The following is an 18,770-nucleotide window of genomic DNA, read 5'->3' on the forward strand; positions in this document are numbered from 1 at the left end:
GTGCGGGGTGGCCCTCCAAGTACTGTTACTCAGAATTTGTTAAAGTATTACAGGGTGAGGAAAGAATTTTTTCACATTGTAATCTTTTCTTTGTTTTTTTTTTTCTTTTTTAGTAAATGACCATAAGAGGAAGCAGAAAGTCCTAGGACCCAACCAGAAATTGAAGTTTAATCCAACTGAGTTAATTATTTACTGTAAAGATTTCAGGATTGTCAGATTTCGCTTTGATGAATCAGGTCCTGAAAGTGCCAAAAAGGTAATACTTCTTCTGGTTAAGCTTCATTGGGTTCTGGGTTTTGCATTATACTTACCGATTTCAGTTCTGTATGGCAGTTCTGATTCCTCAATTGCCCAGAGTTTTTTTTTTTTTTTTTTTTTTTTAAGGGGAAGTTGTCAGATACGTTAATAGAACTATTTTCTTGGACTAGCTTATGACTGCTTTAAAATACTCTATATAATTTTATCAGCTCTTAAAATATTAAAAAGTATGGGGAGATTAGTATATCTTTTACATTAAGATTCTTTAGAAAGACTGGAGGCCTATGGTAAATGAGGTTTTGTAAGACAAGTCAGTATCTCAGAACTTTATCCGCCAACTAAAAGCGAGACTAGTTACGAGAGGATATGGTAATGGGAGGGGCCTAATGAATGTTAGTGCTTTAAAGAAATCTTAATGAATTTATCTGCGTGACGTTCCACAGGGGCAGTCAAAAGCTAGGGGCTTTTTAATTGGCTCGTTTCCCCCCTGCCTTCCGGGGAGCGTTCACTGCCTGTTTGTGGAGCAGCAGTCCAGGGCAGAAATCCCCCCTTCGATTCCACGTTTGGGCTTCTGCAGAGTGAAGCTGGCGGACCCAGCACCTCCTGTCCAGGCTGTGGTGCAGCAGACGCAGAGAGTAGTACCAGCGGCCCTAGCAGAAGCCTGTTCTGTGTGCAGAGAACAGAGGGACCGTGTCTTAGTGAAGCAGGAAGCTGCCTTCTCAAAAGCGGGGCGGCTCTAGCACCACCAAAAACTGGGGACATTGGTTTTCCGTGATCAGTAGACTTACTGGAGTAAAGTTTCTGTCGGTACCAAAGGCGGCTGTCAGAATGGTCTTAAGGCTGCTGCCTGCGTGTGCTACTTTGGTAGGAGGTGGTAGATTTATTTTTAGAACTAGAATCAACAGTTTCTTCCCAGGAAGACGGCAAGCGAGAGATGACTATCTGAAAATGGATCACCCAGACTAGGTTGTCCGGCCCAGGGAGGGTGGGGTCTGTGGCCACAAGTTTTCAGATGGAGTCCGTAAAGCCAGCTGTCGCATGCTGCGTCACTGGGACTCCGCGAGGTGACCTGGGAGGCCCCTTTTAGCTGGTCAGTTCTGCAGCTCGCTCTTTTTTTTGGCATTTTACTAATTTAAGATGCCTCTTCTCATATAGAAAGGCTTTAGTGTTAATTAGGTGGTAGACACTTTATCAAATGTTCCAACTAACTTACTTTCTTGACCTGAAATATATACAGTAATTTAATCGAGTAAAGCGTCGAGAATCTTTATGAAAACCCTGACTTCAGAACGTGTAGCACCTCAAGAACAGGGACAGCGCAGGACTTACGAGACTGGGTTAGAAGAGGTTTTTTTACGTAAGAACTTGATACAGTGGCTTAATATTCCTCCCGAAAGGTTACATCTCTCCCGCTCTCTACTGTATTTTTAGATGACACTATTTCAGTCATTGGAAATTGTCATTTGGTTTGTTCCAAGCCATCTAGATGACTGAGTGGTCATTTTTGTTGTCTGAGGCATTTATAATGGGCTAAGTTAGTTGAGAAAATAAAGCATGAACAAATGAAAATTAAGTAACAGTACAAAGTAGCAACATAAAAGATGTTCCCACATAATGACAGCTGCCGGAGGAGTGAGACAGAGACTAAACGCTGTGGAAATTCAGGATGTCCCTTGTCTGCTGTGCTGCCTGTGGGCAGTGAGGGGCCTCATTAAAGTGTCCTCACAAAGCAGCCCAGTCCAACCTTCTACGCCCTTCCTTCCCAAGACCAAGTTTCTGGCAAAAATCCTTTCCCCGCTGTCTTAAAATATAAAAACCATGTTATCACAGACCCACAAGAAATACTGTTTTTGTCTCTTGTACAGTCATAAGGCGGGACATGCAGGAAAAAATACATAGGCAATAAGACTATAAATAGAAGAGTTTTCCCTCGGTTTACATGTCTTCACACACAGGGTTGCATCACATGTGGCTGCCAACGTGTAATTCCTTCATGAGGGAAAAGCAAAAATTCTGGCACACTTTTAAAAAATATATATTTTATTTATTTTTAGAGAGAGGGAAAGGAGAAAGAGAGGGAGAGAAACATCAGTGTGTGGTTGTCTCTCGCACACCCACATCTGGGGACCTGATCTGCAGCCCAGGCCTGTGCCCTGACTGGGAATCGAACCAGTGACCCTTTGGTTCTCAGGCCAGCGCTCAATCCACTGAGCCACACCAGCCAGGGCTACCATACTTTATTGCAAGGAGAAATTTTCATATAAAATTAGGTAACAAGCCCTGGTTGGTATAGCTCACTGGATTGAGCACCAGCCTGTGAACTGAAAGGTCACCGGTTTGATTCCCAGTCAGGGCACGTGCCTGGGTTGTGGGCCAGGTGCCCAGTTGGGGGTGTGTGAGGGGCAACCAACCAGTCAGTGTATCTCCTGCACACTGATGTTTCCCTCCCTCCCCTTCTCCCTCCCTTCCCCTCTCTCTAAAAGTAAAGAAATAAAATCTTTAAAAATAAATAAATAAAATTAAAAAATTAGGTAACAAGTTGGGAAGCTGCAGGTTGATTTGACCTCCTTGAAGCTTTGAGCGTGAAGTTTTCTCTGGACATGCTTCGATTTTACAAGTCGTGTTAAAACGACCCGACGCACGTTCAGAGTTCTGCGGTGAGTGCGCTGTTGATCAATTCTGAAATACTGAAAGCATTTGGGTTTCTGTGCGAGATATCAAACCTTAAAGTGCCAGATGGACTCACACCTTGTTACCCAGTGCGCTGAGGCCCTGAGCTGTGTTAAGACGGAAGGAGACGACTTTGCGCTGCTGCCTTGCCAGCATCCGCCCTCCCGACCCCTGGGCTGTGCCCGGCAGGCAGGGGCACCGGGCAGGGCCCCAGCCGCAGGTGACCGTGCAGAAGTGGGCGTCTAGCACAGAGCCGCTCTGAGCCCCCATTCCCTTTTGAAGCCCCTTTGCCCGAAGCAGGATAAGAAAGAATGTTTTTAATGCTCCATCCCTTCTAATACGTACATCACGTGCTGTGCACACGGAGACGGTCAGTGAGGTCCCTGCCCTTCGCCTTCTCCCTTTGACCGTTGGGTTGGTTGGCCGTGACCGCTTGCTTCGGCTGACTTTCTGCAAAGGAAAGTGCCGCTGTTCTCAGAGGACAGGGGCCTTCCTGGCCTGTCATTTTTGCCTCGAGTCTGAGGCTTCCTTCTTGGTGGCCTCAGACCCCAGACGTGCAGGAGAGCAGCTCCGTCCCCCGTGCTAGGACCGGGTGAGCGCCGAGCTCCCGCCGTGCTGCCCCAGCTGCTCTGCGAGGAGAAGCCGCCCCTGCGGGAGCCCGGGCTTCCGTCCCGGCGAGAATGTCCGCCTTGGTCCAAAGATCACTTCCCGACAGTAAACCATCAACCGTAATTTAATGTCCTTAACACCAAGCTTTTCTTCGTTTCTTTTGATTCAGGGCAAATGGACTATTTCAGAGGCAGTTTTTAAAGATGGAGAGTTTTTCTAAAATTTTTTGGTGCTAAGGGAGTGTGTTACAAAATTAGAATAATTTAATATGAAAACGAGACCTACTTTTTAAGGTCTTTCAAACTTAATGATGGGAGCTCGGAATGTGGATGGAGGCTTTTAAAATCATGTGCATGGAAAAGCTCCAAAAAGAGGACTCCCGGCTCACCGTCTCTCCCCCGAGGGTCCCAGACCAGCAACACAAGTTGTGTGTGCCTTTGTCTGGGTCCCCAAAGATAGCCCGACTCCGGTCGCATGAGAAGTTACGCACGCCTGTGGTCCCCTGCCAGACAGCTGGTGCATGTGGGGCTCCCGTCCCCCAAGCCAGCGGGAAGCACGTGATGAACCTGAGTTTCAGTTCACGCCGTTTATAGCCTTCTTTAAATGCACATGCTATTACATATGCCACGAGTTTCCGGGCCACTATACATGTGACATTGTACTGAGTTTAAGGGCTTTTCAGAAATGGGCTACATTGGGTTGTGCCTAGCAGATCGCTTTTGTTTGTTTTTGCTTCATGGCCATAAAGAACGTTCTGTAATCTGCTGCGTGACTTACTTTCGTGCAGACAAGCCCTGTGACTGCTTCCTAGAAGTCTTAGAGGGGGCAACACAGTATTTTCGGCTTCGAGCTTTTTCCTGGTTATATTAGTAACTACTCTTGCCAACTGGGATTCTTAGTGCAGCCGCTGTTGAGCACAAAGCACCTGAGGAGGCGGCAGACATGCAGAGGCCTCTCGGTCTTCCCTCGGGTCTGCCCAGGGTCCTCCTGGTCTCTGTCTCCCAGTCACTAACCGCCCCCTTCTCCCTTCGCTGGAGCTCTTCGCCGCCCCTTCCCTCTGGATTTCCCTTCTGCTTCAGCACTTAGGACGATCTGACTTGCTCTGGTTTTCCTTACTTCTCTTGTTTACCATCAGTCTTCCCCGCTCGAATGGCAGCTTAATGAGGACAGGGATTTGTGTCTGCTCTGTGCTCGGCCGCCGAGTGAAGGACATGTGGCATCTGCCCTGGATGGAAGGCAGACCGCCCCGGTGTCTCACCTTTTATTGACACTCGTAACTACTACGTGAATAGCTTGGAAGTGCAGCCACCCGAGCGCAGTTCACTGCAGAAACGCGTAACATCAGAGCGCTCGTTACGCAGAGAGAACAGAAAGGTGCCTGCAGTTGGAACTGGGAAACTGGCTCCGTCTAGGGAGGCCTGTCAGGCGGTTAGAATGGCACGGAGGTGACAGTCCCAGAGGAAGCCTGGCGGGCTGAGCAGTGGGGACCAGTTTCCCCAGCTGAGTGCGGCAGAGAAGACGGCTGGGACCAGGTCAGACAGGGTACGCATGGGGACGCAGAGGGGACAGCGGGAAGGTAACAGAGATGTCTGGGGCGCGGGGGACCGTTGGTGAGGAATCGAGAGGAAGATTGAATTGGTTATGGAGGTATCTGGGAACCGCAGCGGATCGCCTGGAGAGCAGACTTGTGGGTCAGAACTTCATCTTTGCGAGAGAATTCCTAAGTGGTGTGGATTTTTTTTTAGAACGTAGGGAAGCCCACAGAGATGCCCTAAGGTGAATGTGGCTGTGGTCGTGCAGAGAAATGGGGCCAAAATGAAAAATCGTTTTGAGGAAAGCATAGCAGAGCTCAGACACTACAGTGGGGCCCAGAGGAGAGAAAGTGCTGGGACTGCCCGGTGCAGCCTTCAGGCGCTTTGCAGGCCGGGTGCCGTGCAGACCCCGGCTCCCAGGGGCCGCGGTGGGGCGCACAGAAGGCTCTGCTGCGGGCGTGGGGACGGCAGGGACGCTGCCCGGGTTTCAGGAAGTTGGTTGTTGTTTGTGGTCAAAACTAAAGCTAACGATAACCTTTGTCTTCTTAGTCGGATGTTTTAGAAAGGCAGGAAACGTGATTCTGTAGAAGGCTTTTTAGTTCTGTGTAGAGCAAGAAGCCACGGCATACCTGCCAGTTAATAGAATTTGCGTCAGCCTTCCCCAGACTAACAATCAGCGGAACCCCTCCTGCTTGCCCACTGTCTGAAGTACATCGCTCTGGCTTCATGCTTTTTCCCTCTGAGTGATACTTACTCTTCTTCAGTGTGATTTTCTAGTGTTCTCTCCTTGCACATGTCCCGAGTTTCTTCTTTCTTCTCGCCCACGTGAGGGTGTTTGCTCCCACCATCTAGTCCAGGGCTTTGTAAGCACAGGGCACGCTGTCCAACAGCAGTTAAGGACGATGATAACCGAATCTCATGTATGCCGCTCCGCCAGGGCCACGCGTGCCTGAGGTCGTCAACTCCTCTCAGGGCCGTAGAGACTGTCTCCGTGTCACAGGGGCGCAGACCGAGGCTCAGAGAGGAGCTGCCCTCCCACGGTGCCAGGGCCAGGGCTTGGGGGAGTGAGTGAGTCCAGGCGGGTCTGAAAGCCCGTGCCTGGGGCCAGTCTCCTTACAGACGGTTCTGTTCCTTGTGTACCTCTTTGAGCCGCCCATGCATTTTGAGGTTTCTTGTTAATTTTTATTTTTTGTCATTACAGATTTTTCTATTCGGGTTACGTTTTTTTAATCCATGAGGTATGAACATTAGGTTTTCATGTCTTACGTTACGCCTTCCAAATTGCTGGTGCTCAGTTTCTATTGTCCATCAAAAATGAAAGTTTAAAAAATATATATTTAAAAAAGATTTTATTTATTTATTTTTAGAGAGAAGGGAAGGGAGGGAGAGGGAGAGACACACTGATGTGTGGTTGCCTCTCACTCACGCCCCCAACTGGGGACCTGGCCCGCAGCCCAGGCACGTGCCCTGACTGGGAATCGAACCGGCGACTGTTTGGTTCACAGGCCGGTGCTCAGTCCGCTGAGCCACACTTTTTTTTCTTTCTTTTTAGGAGTGGACGTGTCACTGCCTTTTGGGAGAATGCTTGTTTAGTTTTCAAGGGTCATTTATTTTAATAAAATTACTTGCCTATTAAAATTCAACTCGGCAAATACTGAATACTTTCCATCTACTCACTGAAGATGAAACAGTCTTAAGGGTGCTGCAGGGAATGACATACCTGGCCTTAGGGAGCTCTCCCACATTTAGGGCCACAGGAAAACATGTAAATACGGATCTGTAACGACTGCCCCAAGACGCTCCCCGTAATCAGGGCCTTATTGTACATTTCATTTAACTAAGTGTGTTAACATCAAATTCTAAATGTAGAATTTTTCCTAGGTATGCCTTGCAATAGCTCATTATTCCCAGCCAACAGACCTGCAGCTACTCTTTGCATTTGAATATGTTGGGAAAAAATACCACAATTCAGGTAAATATGAAAATATTAAATATTGTGACTAACTTGACATTATGTAAATTTTACTCTTATGTTTCTCAGACGTCTCCTACTACGTGAGCTTGAATGATTATAGAATTTTTAGCTTCGTGAATGTTAGAGAAGTGAGCCCCGTGTACAAAGAGACAGTATTTATCAGACTGTTAATTAGAGGCGAGGAAGCCCCCGTGAGCAGCTATCAACTCAGGAACCACGTCAGCATTTTACTGCAGTCGTCGGCCCGCGTGGTGTGATGAGAGATACACTCCCCCCTTTTAAGGAGTAGCCTGAGTTAATCTTTTAAGAAAACTGGCAGAAAATTAAGATATTTGAAATGCATGATCTTTTCTGGCGAGGTGTGATTTCGTGTAAAGGCTGAAGAGGTTAAACTTCATAGTGGACCTCATTAAGACGGTCAAAATAGGGACTTTATATTTTGGAATAAGATTGACAAAAGGAAGGTGAGCACTGGTCCAGAGGACAGGTGTGCCCTTGGCAGTTCTTGTAAATGTAAACAGTTCTCTCCGCTTACCTGTGTCGGCGGTGATGTCATCAGGGATCGTTCCAGGTGGCTGTGTAATTCTGTATGTTCTGTTTATATGCAAATTAATTTTATTTTATTTTAATTTTTAAGATTTTATTTATTTTTAGAGAGAGGGGAAGGGAAAGAGAAAGAGAGGGAGAGAAACATCAGTGTGTGGTTGCCTCTCGTGCACCCCCAACCGGGGACCTGGCCCGCAGCCCAGGCGTGTGCCCTGACTGGGAATTGAACCGGCGACCCTTTGGTTTGCAGGCCGGCTCAATCTACTGAGCCATGCCAGCTAGAGCTATACTAATGTAATTTTAAGCAAGCATTGTTAAAAATTTCCTAAGAGGATAGAGGGAAAATGAAGAGGTCATGTCTTAGCCCCTTGTGGGTTAGTGACCGCATGTCGGTTCCCTTACCGAGTCACGTGTCCTCCCGGTCTTCAGGGAAGAAAAATAAATCAGTTACATATTTAAAATGAAAGATCCATTCACCCAACATGGTCTGGAAGGGATCTTATAAATTATTAATTGTACTGGTTTTACATTTTGTTGCCTCAAAACATATGGCAGTAATTTAAATAATCTGTAGAGTAAATGTATATTCCAGTATCACTGTATTGTAACTGCATTAAAGTGCGGGAACAGTGTACAGTATCTGCGGATGAGTGAGGTACGAGAACAGTCTCAGTACCTTAAAAGTCACTTGTAGAGAGAGTACCTTTCATAGATGGTATATGAAAGCCATGGCACTACATGTATTGCAGGATTTTTAAAGATATTATATTTAATTATCACGGATTTTTCGCTCTATCGCAGGATTTTGCGGGGCCGTATACGTATGTTGTTAAAGTGACGTAGGTTTAAGAGTGTAGAATAAATGTAAAGTTCCTACTTCGTGGGGGGGTCTGGGATATAATACCCTCGATAAGTGAGGGGATACTGTATGTAGGAGATGGACCGCAGCTTTTGTAATGTAATCTTGTCGAAATATAACTATTGCAACCTAGACTTGAGCGATACAGTTGATTTTTACAGTCTATTTCTTCATGTAAAGAAGATGCACGTGCTGTCCTGCCCTGTGCGTGAGGCGAGTGTTCCTCTGGGTCATCGTCACGCTGTGGGCCGGGACCGTCAGGGTGATCGCCTAGCACAGCAGCTGAAATGACAGTTTCCAGAGGTACGAGAGCTGTGAGCTGTAGGAGAGCCTCTGAGTCCCGCTTACGTTTCTTTATGATCCAGACCAAGTCCCGATGCTACTTTTTTTCTGTTGGAAACGGTGGAGCCCAGGGCGCAGATCCGCGCCTTCCCAGGAGCGCAGGGGCTGGAGCTCAGCCAGCACAGCTGCCCTCACTGTGCGCTGGGGGAGCCGCGGCGGTTGCGGTTCCTCTTCCGTTTTCCCCTCGGTTCCTTGTGGGCCCACCTCTGGGCGGATCGGACCTTAAATAGTCCATCCAGCCCCTAGCTGTCCTGCAGCATTTTCTTATGTGCATCTGCCAGTTCTCTGTGTCTCCTTAGGTATAGCTTGTTGATGAAATTGATCAGTAATACTTAGAATATTCAGGAGCACGTCCTACTGCATCCTTTGGACTGCCCCTCCTTTGGCAGTACTTCATAAACATAACACTTGGCCAGGGTTGTGTTAAGATTCTCCTAGGGTGGCAGCCTTTAATATCCTTCCGAGCTATTGCAGAAGCACACGCTGCCTCTTTAAGATCAAAAGAAGCCTGAGATTCCCACACACTGCAGTCAGGATTCATTATTTGTGAGTGAAAGATGCCCAGTAACCCACTCTTGAGCTTCTGGATGACATCTTGACTCACTGGCTGGATTAAAGAAGTCCTTTTTGCAGGCAGGCAGGTGACAGAGCTGTTGGCACACATCAGACTTGAAGTCAGAGGATGCAGTTATCCAAGAAAAGAATCTTATCGTGGTCCTGGGCATTCTGAGGTTTCCTTTCACATTCAGCATCTCTTGAGGAAAACACCATCTCTTGAGAGGCCCTGCAGCCATCCGGGCACTTCTGAGGGGTTCCTGAGGTCAGGGAGTGGCCTGGCCCCCCCTGCCATGCCACCCCGTCACGGAGAACAGGGGCTCCGTTTGTCCTCCTTGAACTTGAGAGGAACCACAGGACTCTTGTTGTCATCAGCCAGGTTATTCTTGGGCAAATAACGTCCCAAAAGCACAGGCTCATCTTTGTTGTAAAGTTGATACGATGACGGATTATGCTGCAAAAGAACTGAAAACCTCACGAGGGGACCTGCAGCCTCAGTGACAGCGGCTCTGGTCACAGCAGACCCTGTGCCTGAAAATACGGGGATGCAGTCTGAGGTCGCAGTGTAGACTCACAACAGAAATGGTGCATTTTCAGTGAAGTTTAGTTTATTCCGTAATTTTGTCCTTTTTATTGACATCGGCCTTGATGTTAGGTTTTCCTTTAAATGCCTGTTTGGAAGCCACTCACAGAGTACACAGAGCGCTTGAAACAGCGCTTGCCAGTTCTTTCCCGATCCCCAGGGCCGCTGTAAATGTCGTGAAGGAGCCTCTTGTCTCCTGGACGCTGGTGCCTCCTGGCCGGCCACGTGCGTCTCAGACTCCCTGGAGGGGCTTTCGGAAGCTCCGCAGTGCTGGCTCTGCCCCAGGCCCACAGGTCCGAGTCTGCCGTTGGCGCCACCCCGCAGACTCTCCTCCGCCGTCTCCTGAGGGGTCACAGCCTGCGTCTGCTGCTTCTCCTCCGATTCCTGCAGCCGCATCCGAGTGGCGCGCTCGCCTTTTCGTACACCGACCACTTTATTGTTCTGACTGCTGCTTGAGGCCATTCTCCATAGGAAAGGGGCCTCTCTGACATCATCTCAGCACATTCTAGGGTTAGACTTCTGAACTGGACCACACAAGGCGGCCAAGGTCAGGAGCGCCCTGATTCAGGTTTCACTTGTAGTTGGCGGAGGAGCCAGGTCCGAGCGCTTGTCAGCTGGCGGTCAGGGGAGCCAGATCTTCCCAAGATGAGCGGCTTTGCCAGTCCGTTGCCGGGACCCCTCTTACCGGCCCATCTCCAGAGCAGGCCGTAGACACTGTTGGGCCTGTGGGACTTTCTGGAAAACACTAGAGCTTCCAGACTCTGTGATGCCAGATTGAGTATCAGCCACACATTCTGTGATAAGCTCTCACTGGAGAAGGTGTGGAACATAGAAAAGGCCTGGCCCTGGTTGTTGAGAGGCAGACAGGTTTGGAACCCGTGAAACCGATAAAATGGCAAACGCTGCAAAATCCCGCGGGTCCTCTCACCGCACAAACGGAGCGTGTTCTCTGCCTGGCTCACTCAGGTCTGCAGCATCACCCCTTTTAGACCCTCAGCCAGCAGTGTGCTGCGTCGCCAGGTTGCTCACGTGGCTCTGTGACGGTGCTGAGCGTGGGATCTCCGCCTCTGTGGCGGCGTCCCCTGTGCGGCACCGAGGGGTCACGCTGACAGGCGGCGTCTGTTCCTGGTCTCAGTGGGGGTGGTGTTCGCTGTGCGTGTCTGACGAATACCCGTGGTCACGTTGAGGGAATTCCCTCTCATTCTAATTTCCTAAAGTTTGTCATCTTAAATCACTTGCAGAGGTTAAAAGCTCTGTCAGATGTTTTTCTGCACTTAACACGCGGATCATATGGGTTTTCCCCTTTAATCTGGTCATGTGATGCATGACTTGGGTGTTCTAATACTGACTCTTCCTGTGGGCTTTGGCTCTCTGGACCTCTGTGTGGACAGTGGGCATCGCCTGGGATTCCGTGAGGGTTCTGCATCCTGGTGAGGTCACAGCCCCGAGGTTCCCTCCGTCCTGTTACCCTAGAGAAGGTTCTGAGGGGGGTGGGGCTCCAGGATGCCTGCTTAGACTTAGAGCTTTAGTTTTTAACAAGTTCTGCTGAAGTCAGAGTCAGTGGGTAATTCTGATGCCACTTAAAGGGTAAAATTCCACATTCCTAGCGTGGCCCCCGTAAGACCCTCGTAATCCAGAGGAGCAGAGACCAGGGCGGAGGTGTTCTCGTGCCCGTGTCGCCCAGCGTGGGAGCCGCCGGCCACGCGTGGCTGTGGAGCCCTCGAAATGGGGCTGCCACCACTGACGGGCTGAGTTTGATTTTATTTAATTTTGATTCAGTTTAAATTTAAATAGCACATGAGGCTGGTGGTTACTGTTCGGGGCAGCCCAGGTCAGGAGTCGGGGCCCCATCTCGTTTCCCGCCTCCTGTCCACCATCCCGTGCACACCCTGCGCCCCAGCTTACAGTGCTGTGTAGTTCACACCACGCGAGTCACTGCCTGCTCTACCCAGCGAGCCCTCCTCCTCCTCCCCGGCCCCCTGGCAGTGTCTGGCTTGTTCCTTAGGACGCGGTCAAGTCCTGAGACCTCCCCCGCCCCAGCCTGCGTCTCCCGGGAGAGCCAGGGCTTCCGCTGCCCCCTCCTGGCACGCGTGCACCCAGCGCGCTGGGTCTAGGGTCAGTGCTCTCAGCCCAGGCATCAGGGCGCAGTCGTTTTTTCATTTTTTCATCTTCAGGCCTTAGCTGATAGGGTCTCAGAAAATACCTGCCTTGCCCCCCGGGTGCTAAGACACAGTGTTGGGATGGGTGTGACCTGCTCACGGGACAATGGAGGGTGTTTCGAGGCTGCAGAGGAGAACAGAAGTCAGGGAATGGCTGGAAGTAGAGGTCAGATCAGCTGTGGAAGTTGGAAAAGGAGCAGGATCGGGAGTTTGGGGCAGCGGTGTGGCATCATGAAAGCTCGTTTTCCGGGAAGTGGTCGTGGGACAAGGTGAGGCAGGTTTGGGTGTGGCACGGCAGCGTGGCAGGGATGCAGCCGGGAGACCTGCCACGGCTGCGGCCCGCACGGTGTGGCCGGGCCCGGAGAGACGTGCCGTCCATCGCCCAGGGCAGCCGGGAGATGAGGCTCACTATTGGGACACCTGCTGCCTCATGGGTCCCTCCGTGGACCCCCCCGAGGCCGTGGGCATGCTCGCCAGTTAGGGTTCCTCGCTGTGCCGCTTCAAGGGCACCTTCTGCTGAAATGCCAGATGGGCTGCCACACCGGTGGCACGTCAGGGACCCCCCGCAAGCTTGTCAAAGGAAAGCAGTGGGTACAGACGCAAGTTCAATAAGGAGCCATAGAAAAGGGCTGAGGAGCCACTATTAGGAAGCTGAAGGATTTGATGCCTTGAGAGCAGAGAGGCTTATTGGATGCTTTTATTTTTCCACGCCAAACATGGAGGAAATGAGCGAAGACTTGGATTTCCCCATAATTTGGGACGGGGGTGAGGGAGGCCCTTGAATGGTTTCCGTAGACTCGCAGAGATAAAAGGCCATGGAGGTTAAGCAGCGAGCACGCAGCGAGGAAATACAGGCAGTGGGCTCGGTCCCCGCTGGGGGAAGTGGTCGGTGAGAGGGAGGCGGGAAAGTCCCAGGCTGGTCCAGAGTGACCCACGCGTCTTCAGGGTCACGTGGACCTGGGTTTGAAGGCCACGCAGAGAGAGCCAGGAGGAGGGAGGAGATCTGGAGGGTGCTGGGGGCGCTGGAGAAGGCTGAGGACGGGGACCCTGAGGGTTCTGAGAGAGCTGGAACAAGGAAGACAGCCTTGGAGAGGCTCAGGGACAAGCAGGGGCGGGGGCCACCTCCGGGGTGTCCATGACAGGAGGCCCCGAGGCAGGAGAGGGGACGTCGGGTGATACGTGGCTGTGCAAACAGAACTGATGCGGTTGCTCTTTCTCATAGCCAACAGGATCAACGGGACGCCCATCGGCGGTGGCGGCGGCCAGAAGACCCCGCTCTTCGAGACGTACTTGGACTGGGACCGAGAGATCAAGAGGACGGGCGCGTCCGGCTGGAGAGTTTGCTCCATCAACGAGGGTTACATGATCTCCACGTGGTGAGTGCAGGGCGACAGCGTTGCCTGCAGCCGGGAGCGACTCCTTACGAGTCACAGTGCAAGTCTGCCATCACGCATGACTTTCGAGTTGTGGCTGACGGAACACTTGTTTTTAATGATGCTTTAATGACTGTTTCATGTTGGAGACAGGGCTTTTTTCACATAATGACAACATCAGTATCCATGGAAAGACGTTGACAGTCATTCCTCACTCTTCATCAGTCATCCAGTCCGTGCTTATGTGTGTCTGTCTGTACCAGTCGGTTTGTTCACGCCGGGAACACAGAGGACTTGTTTGGTGTGACTCGTGGGCCTTTTTAAGGACCCCCCCCCCTTTTTATTAGCCATTTCTTTGTTGACAGCACCAGGCTGTTTGTTCTGTGGAAGCTGCCACGTTCTAGATGTTGCTGGTTCGACCCCCGTGGGGCCCCTCTCTGTGGGCCCCGGCCTCCCGTAGTTCCCGTGGGACCTCAGCCCCTCCAGGGTTGGGTTGGGGAAACAGTCGGGACAGGTGCAGGGTTTGGCAAGCCTGCCTCGGGGGGGCGGGAGGACGGTGCCTGCTGCCGCATCCCGTGGGCCTGGGCGTCCCGCGGTGCTGAGGGGCAGGGCCCGGGCAGGGGGCCTGACCCCGCCCTACAGAGGCCCCTGGTGTTCGTCAGCAGTGATGACCAGCGGTTGGTCGTGCTCGGATTCTGTCACGCTTGTGCAGACTTCCCTCCCATTGGCTCGTCAGTGCCCTGAAGGACACTCGTACAGCAGAGGCGCTGCCGTGACCAACACGGGATTCGGGGCTCCAAAGCCCCGTGGTCGGAAATCCACATGTAACTTTCAACTCCCCAAATTAACTACTGGTCACCTGCTTGATTGACCAGCAGCTTCCTGATAACACAGACAGTCAAGGATGTCTACTTTGTATGTTATATGTATCATGAACTGCATTCTTAAAGTAAGCTAGAGAAGAGAAAATGTTATTAAGAAAGTCACATGGAAGAGATAATATATTTACTGTGTTCATAGAAAAAATGCACGTATAAGTGGCCTCTGCAGTTCAGACCGCGTTGCTCGAGGCTCTGCTGTGTTTACTTTTTGCCCTTGACTTACTCAGTTTTTAGAACAGTGAGCTGATTCCCTAGGACCCTCCAAAAGTGACCAGGAAATTGCTTTTTAAATTTGTTTGCATCATTCCGTGCTCACGGATTTGGGGGCGATTTATTTGGAGATTATTTAAGTCTTAAGTGTTTCAGAGCAAAGCACCGCCCCGGCCCTGCTGGCTGGGCAGCGCCAGGAGCTTCAGGCGTGTAGTTCTGGGAGGGGTTTGGAGCCTGCAGCTGGGCTCTCCTGTCCCCCGTGGCCTTAGACTTCGTGGCCAGCACGCTCCGGTGGGTTACGCGTTGAGAGGCCTCTGGCTGGCCCTGGCTGGGCCTGCCTGTCCACCTGCCCAGCCGTGCGGCGGGAGGAGAGAAGGGACGTGTCTTAAGGTGCAGTGAGTGGCCCGCCAGTGGTTGTCTCTGGTCAGGGTCCCAGAGCCTGCCTGGCTTTGGGGACGGGCGAGGGGAGAAGAGGGAGAGAAGGGAGGGAGCTAAAGCTTCTCAGTAGATTTGTGGGTTTTTGTTCTGTGTGCTTGGTATCTCCGCACCTGTAGCCTCTGTCAGGAGGAGGAGGTGGGTATGATTTTCAGCAATGGCAGTCATGTTTGATTGGTAGTCATTCTGGAAACATTTCAGATGCCTCCTGTGGATTTCCCCTGCATAAATATAAATGTTGTGGTCATTAGCCATGTCTGCATGTCTCAGACCAAGCTGTCTGGGGTGGTCAGTGCCTCCTCAGCATGCACTGGATGGGTACCAAGTGGGGTGTCCGTTAACTGGGGAGGAGTGCGTTTCACTGCATGTGGGGTCTGCAGGGCACACGTCTCTTGCCTAAAGCTCAAGACTTACGCTGTGATTTGTTTTCTCCCTCCAGCCTTCCAGAATACTTTGTAGTGCCAAGTTCCTTAGCGGACCAAGACCTAAAGACCTTTTCCCATTCTTTCGCTGGGAGAAGGCTGCCAGTAAGTGACCTCTGTTGGATTTCGTGGCTACCGATGTCCGTTGTCCTCCCCAGTTACGTAAAGGCTCTGCTTCTGTCCTAGCTCTGGTGCTGGAGCCACTCGAACGGCAGTGCCCTCGTGCGAATGGCCCTCGTGAAGGACGCGCTGCAGCAGAGGAAGGTGGACCAGAGGTGCGCACGGGGGCCTCCCTGGCTTTGCCCCCTTTGGTTTTCCTCAGTGGGTACAGCGCGCTCCTGACCGACTGCGCTGGGTGACAAATGGCCCAGCGCTGTTCGTTAGCACCGTGCAGTCCATATGAGAGTTACCATTTTGAAAGGAACATGAATGAATTAAAATTAACTAACGTTTAAGTGATACTAAATATCATTTCTTTCTGTGGCTTATGAGACACTGGAGGCTCTTATGTGGCTGACACCTTGCTGTAACGTTGTCTTTAATGCACTTTCAAAGGGTAGTGATTTCCAGGGAGAAACTTGAGGATCCATCAGACTTCTCCTGTGGTTATACGGTCTCAGGTCACTCAGGCCCAAGGCGCTTCTTAGTCCTGCTCCCAGCGGGGGCATCCCTGTGGTCCCCTCGCCTCGCAGGGCCCTCTGCTGTCTCTGCTCTGTGCAAGGGCTCCCCCCGCCCGTGCTCAGTGCCCTGTGCGGGCCCGGCCCCCTCCGCTCGCGGGACCGCAGAGGGAGTCAGAGGCCGCCGCCTCTTCCCGCCCCGGGTTTCCTTCCTGAAGAAGTTCAGCCGCGGCTCGTGCTCTAGTGACTGTCACATTAAATCTGTATCTCCAGTCTCCATTTATACCTTCCACGTCGAGTCTTAAAGGCCCTTAAACTCGTCATGTCCAGAGCCAGACTCCCGGGCATGGCCAGCAGGCCCTCCCTGCCTGCTCTTCAGAAACCTGGGGGCCATTCTGGGTGCCTTCCTCTTTCACCTTCCTCCCCTGCGTCCCGTCGGTCATCTCATTCTGTCACTTCACTTTTCAGAAATCTTAAAAACACGTATGTGGCTGCCCAGCTTCGCCCGTACCAGTGTGTTGGAGGGTTCCCTCACTTCCTCCGGCTCCTCCGGTGCCGCGCCCTGTCCCTCCTGGGCTTCGGCCACCCCAGACTCCCCGGGTCTTCCGTGTCCTGCCGGCTGCCCGTGCTGCTCCCGCTTCTGGGCCGCCTTCTCCCTGCCTGTCCTCGGGCGCTCTCCCCACCCACTCGGTCCTCGCGGACCTGTGTGTCCCAGTTCAGGCATCACTTTCGTGGATCAGCCTTCTCTCACCTCCCAAGTTAGCTCCAGCCTCAAGTTACACACTCTGGCTCTTCCAGTTTTTAATTGTGTGTGTGCGTGACAGTTTGATCGCTGCCTGTCTTTCTTGTTAGACTGTAAACTCCATGCGGTGAAGGGACTGTGTCTGTCTTCACAGCGTTGTCTGTTCAGCGCCCAGGAAATACCTACAATGTTATATATTCAGTGCTTGTTAAGTAAACGAAGAACAAAGGAACAGATCTTAGAAAACAGGCTCGAAGAGCCTCAGATATTCTATCACAGTCTGTTCTGCGTACAGCCAGGTCTGAGGCCTTTGCACAGTGCCGGAACTGGGAGAGACACCTTTGCTGAGGCACGTAACTGTCAGGTGACTCTCACATGACCCTGTGGTTTCCCAGAGAGGCTGGTGGTTACGGTTCGCACAAGTCCGTATTGCCTGGTGGGTTTTAACTCCAGTTGAGTCACATTAGAAATTAACTATCATGTCCATATGTTCCAAGCCTTGTTTTTGCTAGCATGCCTGCTGATTAAGTGCTCTTAAAGGGAAAACTTGAATTTATTAAGCCAAGACTTATTTTAATTCCTTTTGTTTTTTTGGCTATCATGTCCTTCGTAATTAGGGCAGATTCCTTTTGCTGTCCAATCTGATCTCCACCCTTTTACCCTCAGACCTGTCATACCAGCCCCAATGGCCTTCTCTGTGTTTCTCTGCCAGCTAAGCTGTGGCCTACCACAGGCCCTTTGCACCTGCTGTCCCTCTGCCTGGGACACTTCTCCCAGTTCTGTGCACGGCTCCTGGTCGTCTGGGGTTTGGCTTCAGTGTCAGCTACACAGAGGAGCCTCTTCTGGCATGGGACCTGAGCTGGCCTGTAGTCCCCTGATTACATCATCTGTAGCATTCGCCACAGCCTGTTATTTTCTCATAACCCCCCCACCCCCCACCCCCACACAGACCGCATCCTCTACCAGGAACGTAAACCCATGAGGGCAGAGGCCTGGCCTGTCTTGTTTATATCTCTGTCCTCGACTCGTAGAACAGTGTCTTGGCTCATAGTAGGTATTCATGTATGTTGAATAAATGAATGGAATGGTAATGAAAGGATTTTTGTCTTTATTAGGATTTGTAACGCAATAACGAAAAGTCATCCACAGAGAAGTGATGTTTACAAATCAGATTTGGATAAAACCCTGCCCAATATCCAAGAAATACAAGTGGCTTTTGTAAAACTTAAACAACTATGTGTTAATGGTAACTTCATTTTTATTTTACATATATGTGTGTGGTGAATGGGGATACAGCATTGTATGTGGCACATTGGGAGAAGTGATATTCCTTAAAAACATAGACACAGATATATTTAAGTAGAGGCTCACTGAAATATTTATACAAATAATTAATGTATGAGGTCAGGAGCCCTTAGAAAATAAAGCTCAAACAAGTGCTTTTTGTTTGGGAGGGAAGAAAGAAGGAAATAAATCAGCTTCAAGTCACGAAAGGTGTAGTGGGATGCTTTCCTAAAGGACCAGCTGGCTACCTTACAGACAAACGATTTTAATGCGCAGCTATATTTTGAGATACGTGATTTGACAGAAGCACGTGGCCACCTGTGCAGGCTCAGGCCTCTAACACGCCTGTCCGAGCCAGCACTCGTCAGGGGCTTTCGCTGGGTCCCAGAGGGACCGCTCACGTGAAAGCATCTTAGGTAAAGCATGTGCAGAGCGGGCCCGTGAGTCACCTGGGAGCCAGGAGAGGTGGCTGTCACCGCAGGTCTGGATGAGAGTGGGCGTGACCGGGAGGGCGAGCTGGGGGTTGGGAAACGCAGCACATGAACGGCTCTCAGCCATTCAGTCAGTTGAATGTGACTGAGTCATGGGGTTCGAGGGAGAGAGGCACCTTGAGAGGGGCCAGGGCAGAACTGGGCAGGGCAGGCGCCCTCGCTCCTGCCGTGGCCCGCGACCAAGGCCACGTGCACCGGGCGCAGGGAGGGTGGGGCTTGCAGTGAGG

The 18,770-nt window shown here is 51.1% G+C and overlaps 1 protein-coding gene across 1 annotated transcript in view; it reads left to right on the forward strand.

Moving 5' to 3' along the window:
* MTMR10 (myotubularin related protein 10) overlaps window positions 1–18,770 on the forward strand; it is a 34,091-nt gene that overhangs the window by 7,538 nt on the left and 7,783 nt on the right. Inside the window, exons 5-10 of the mRNA XM_090263850.1 lie at window positions 114–256; window positions 6,951–7,041; window positions 13,311–13,464; window positions 15,427–15,514; window positions 15,596–15,684; window positions 17,884–18,014. Of these exons, the coding sequence (XP_090119976.1) occupies window positions 114–256; window positions 6,951–7,041; window positions 13,311–13,464; window positions 15,427–15,514; window positions 15,596–15,684; window positions 17,884–18,014 (696 nt within the window). The remainder of the gene's footprint in view (window positions 1–113; window positions 257–6,950; window positions 7,042–13,310; window positions 13,465–15,426; window positions 15,515–15,595; window positions 15,685–17,883; window positions 18,015–18,770) is intronic.

The sequence above is a fragment of the Furipterus horrens genome, unplaced genomic scaffold (genome assembly GCF_987537825.1).
Source record: "Furipterus horrens unplaced genomic scaffold, mFurHor1.1.pri manual_scaffold_16, whole genome shotgun sequence".
NCBI lineage: Eukaryota > Metazoa > Chordata > Mammalia > Chiroptera > Furipteridae > Furipterus > Furipterus horrens.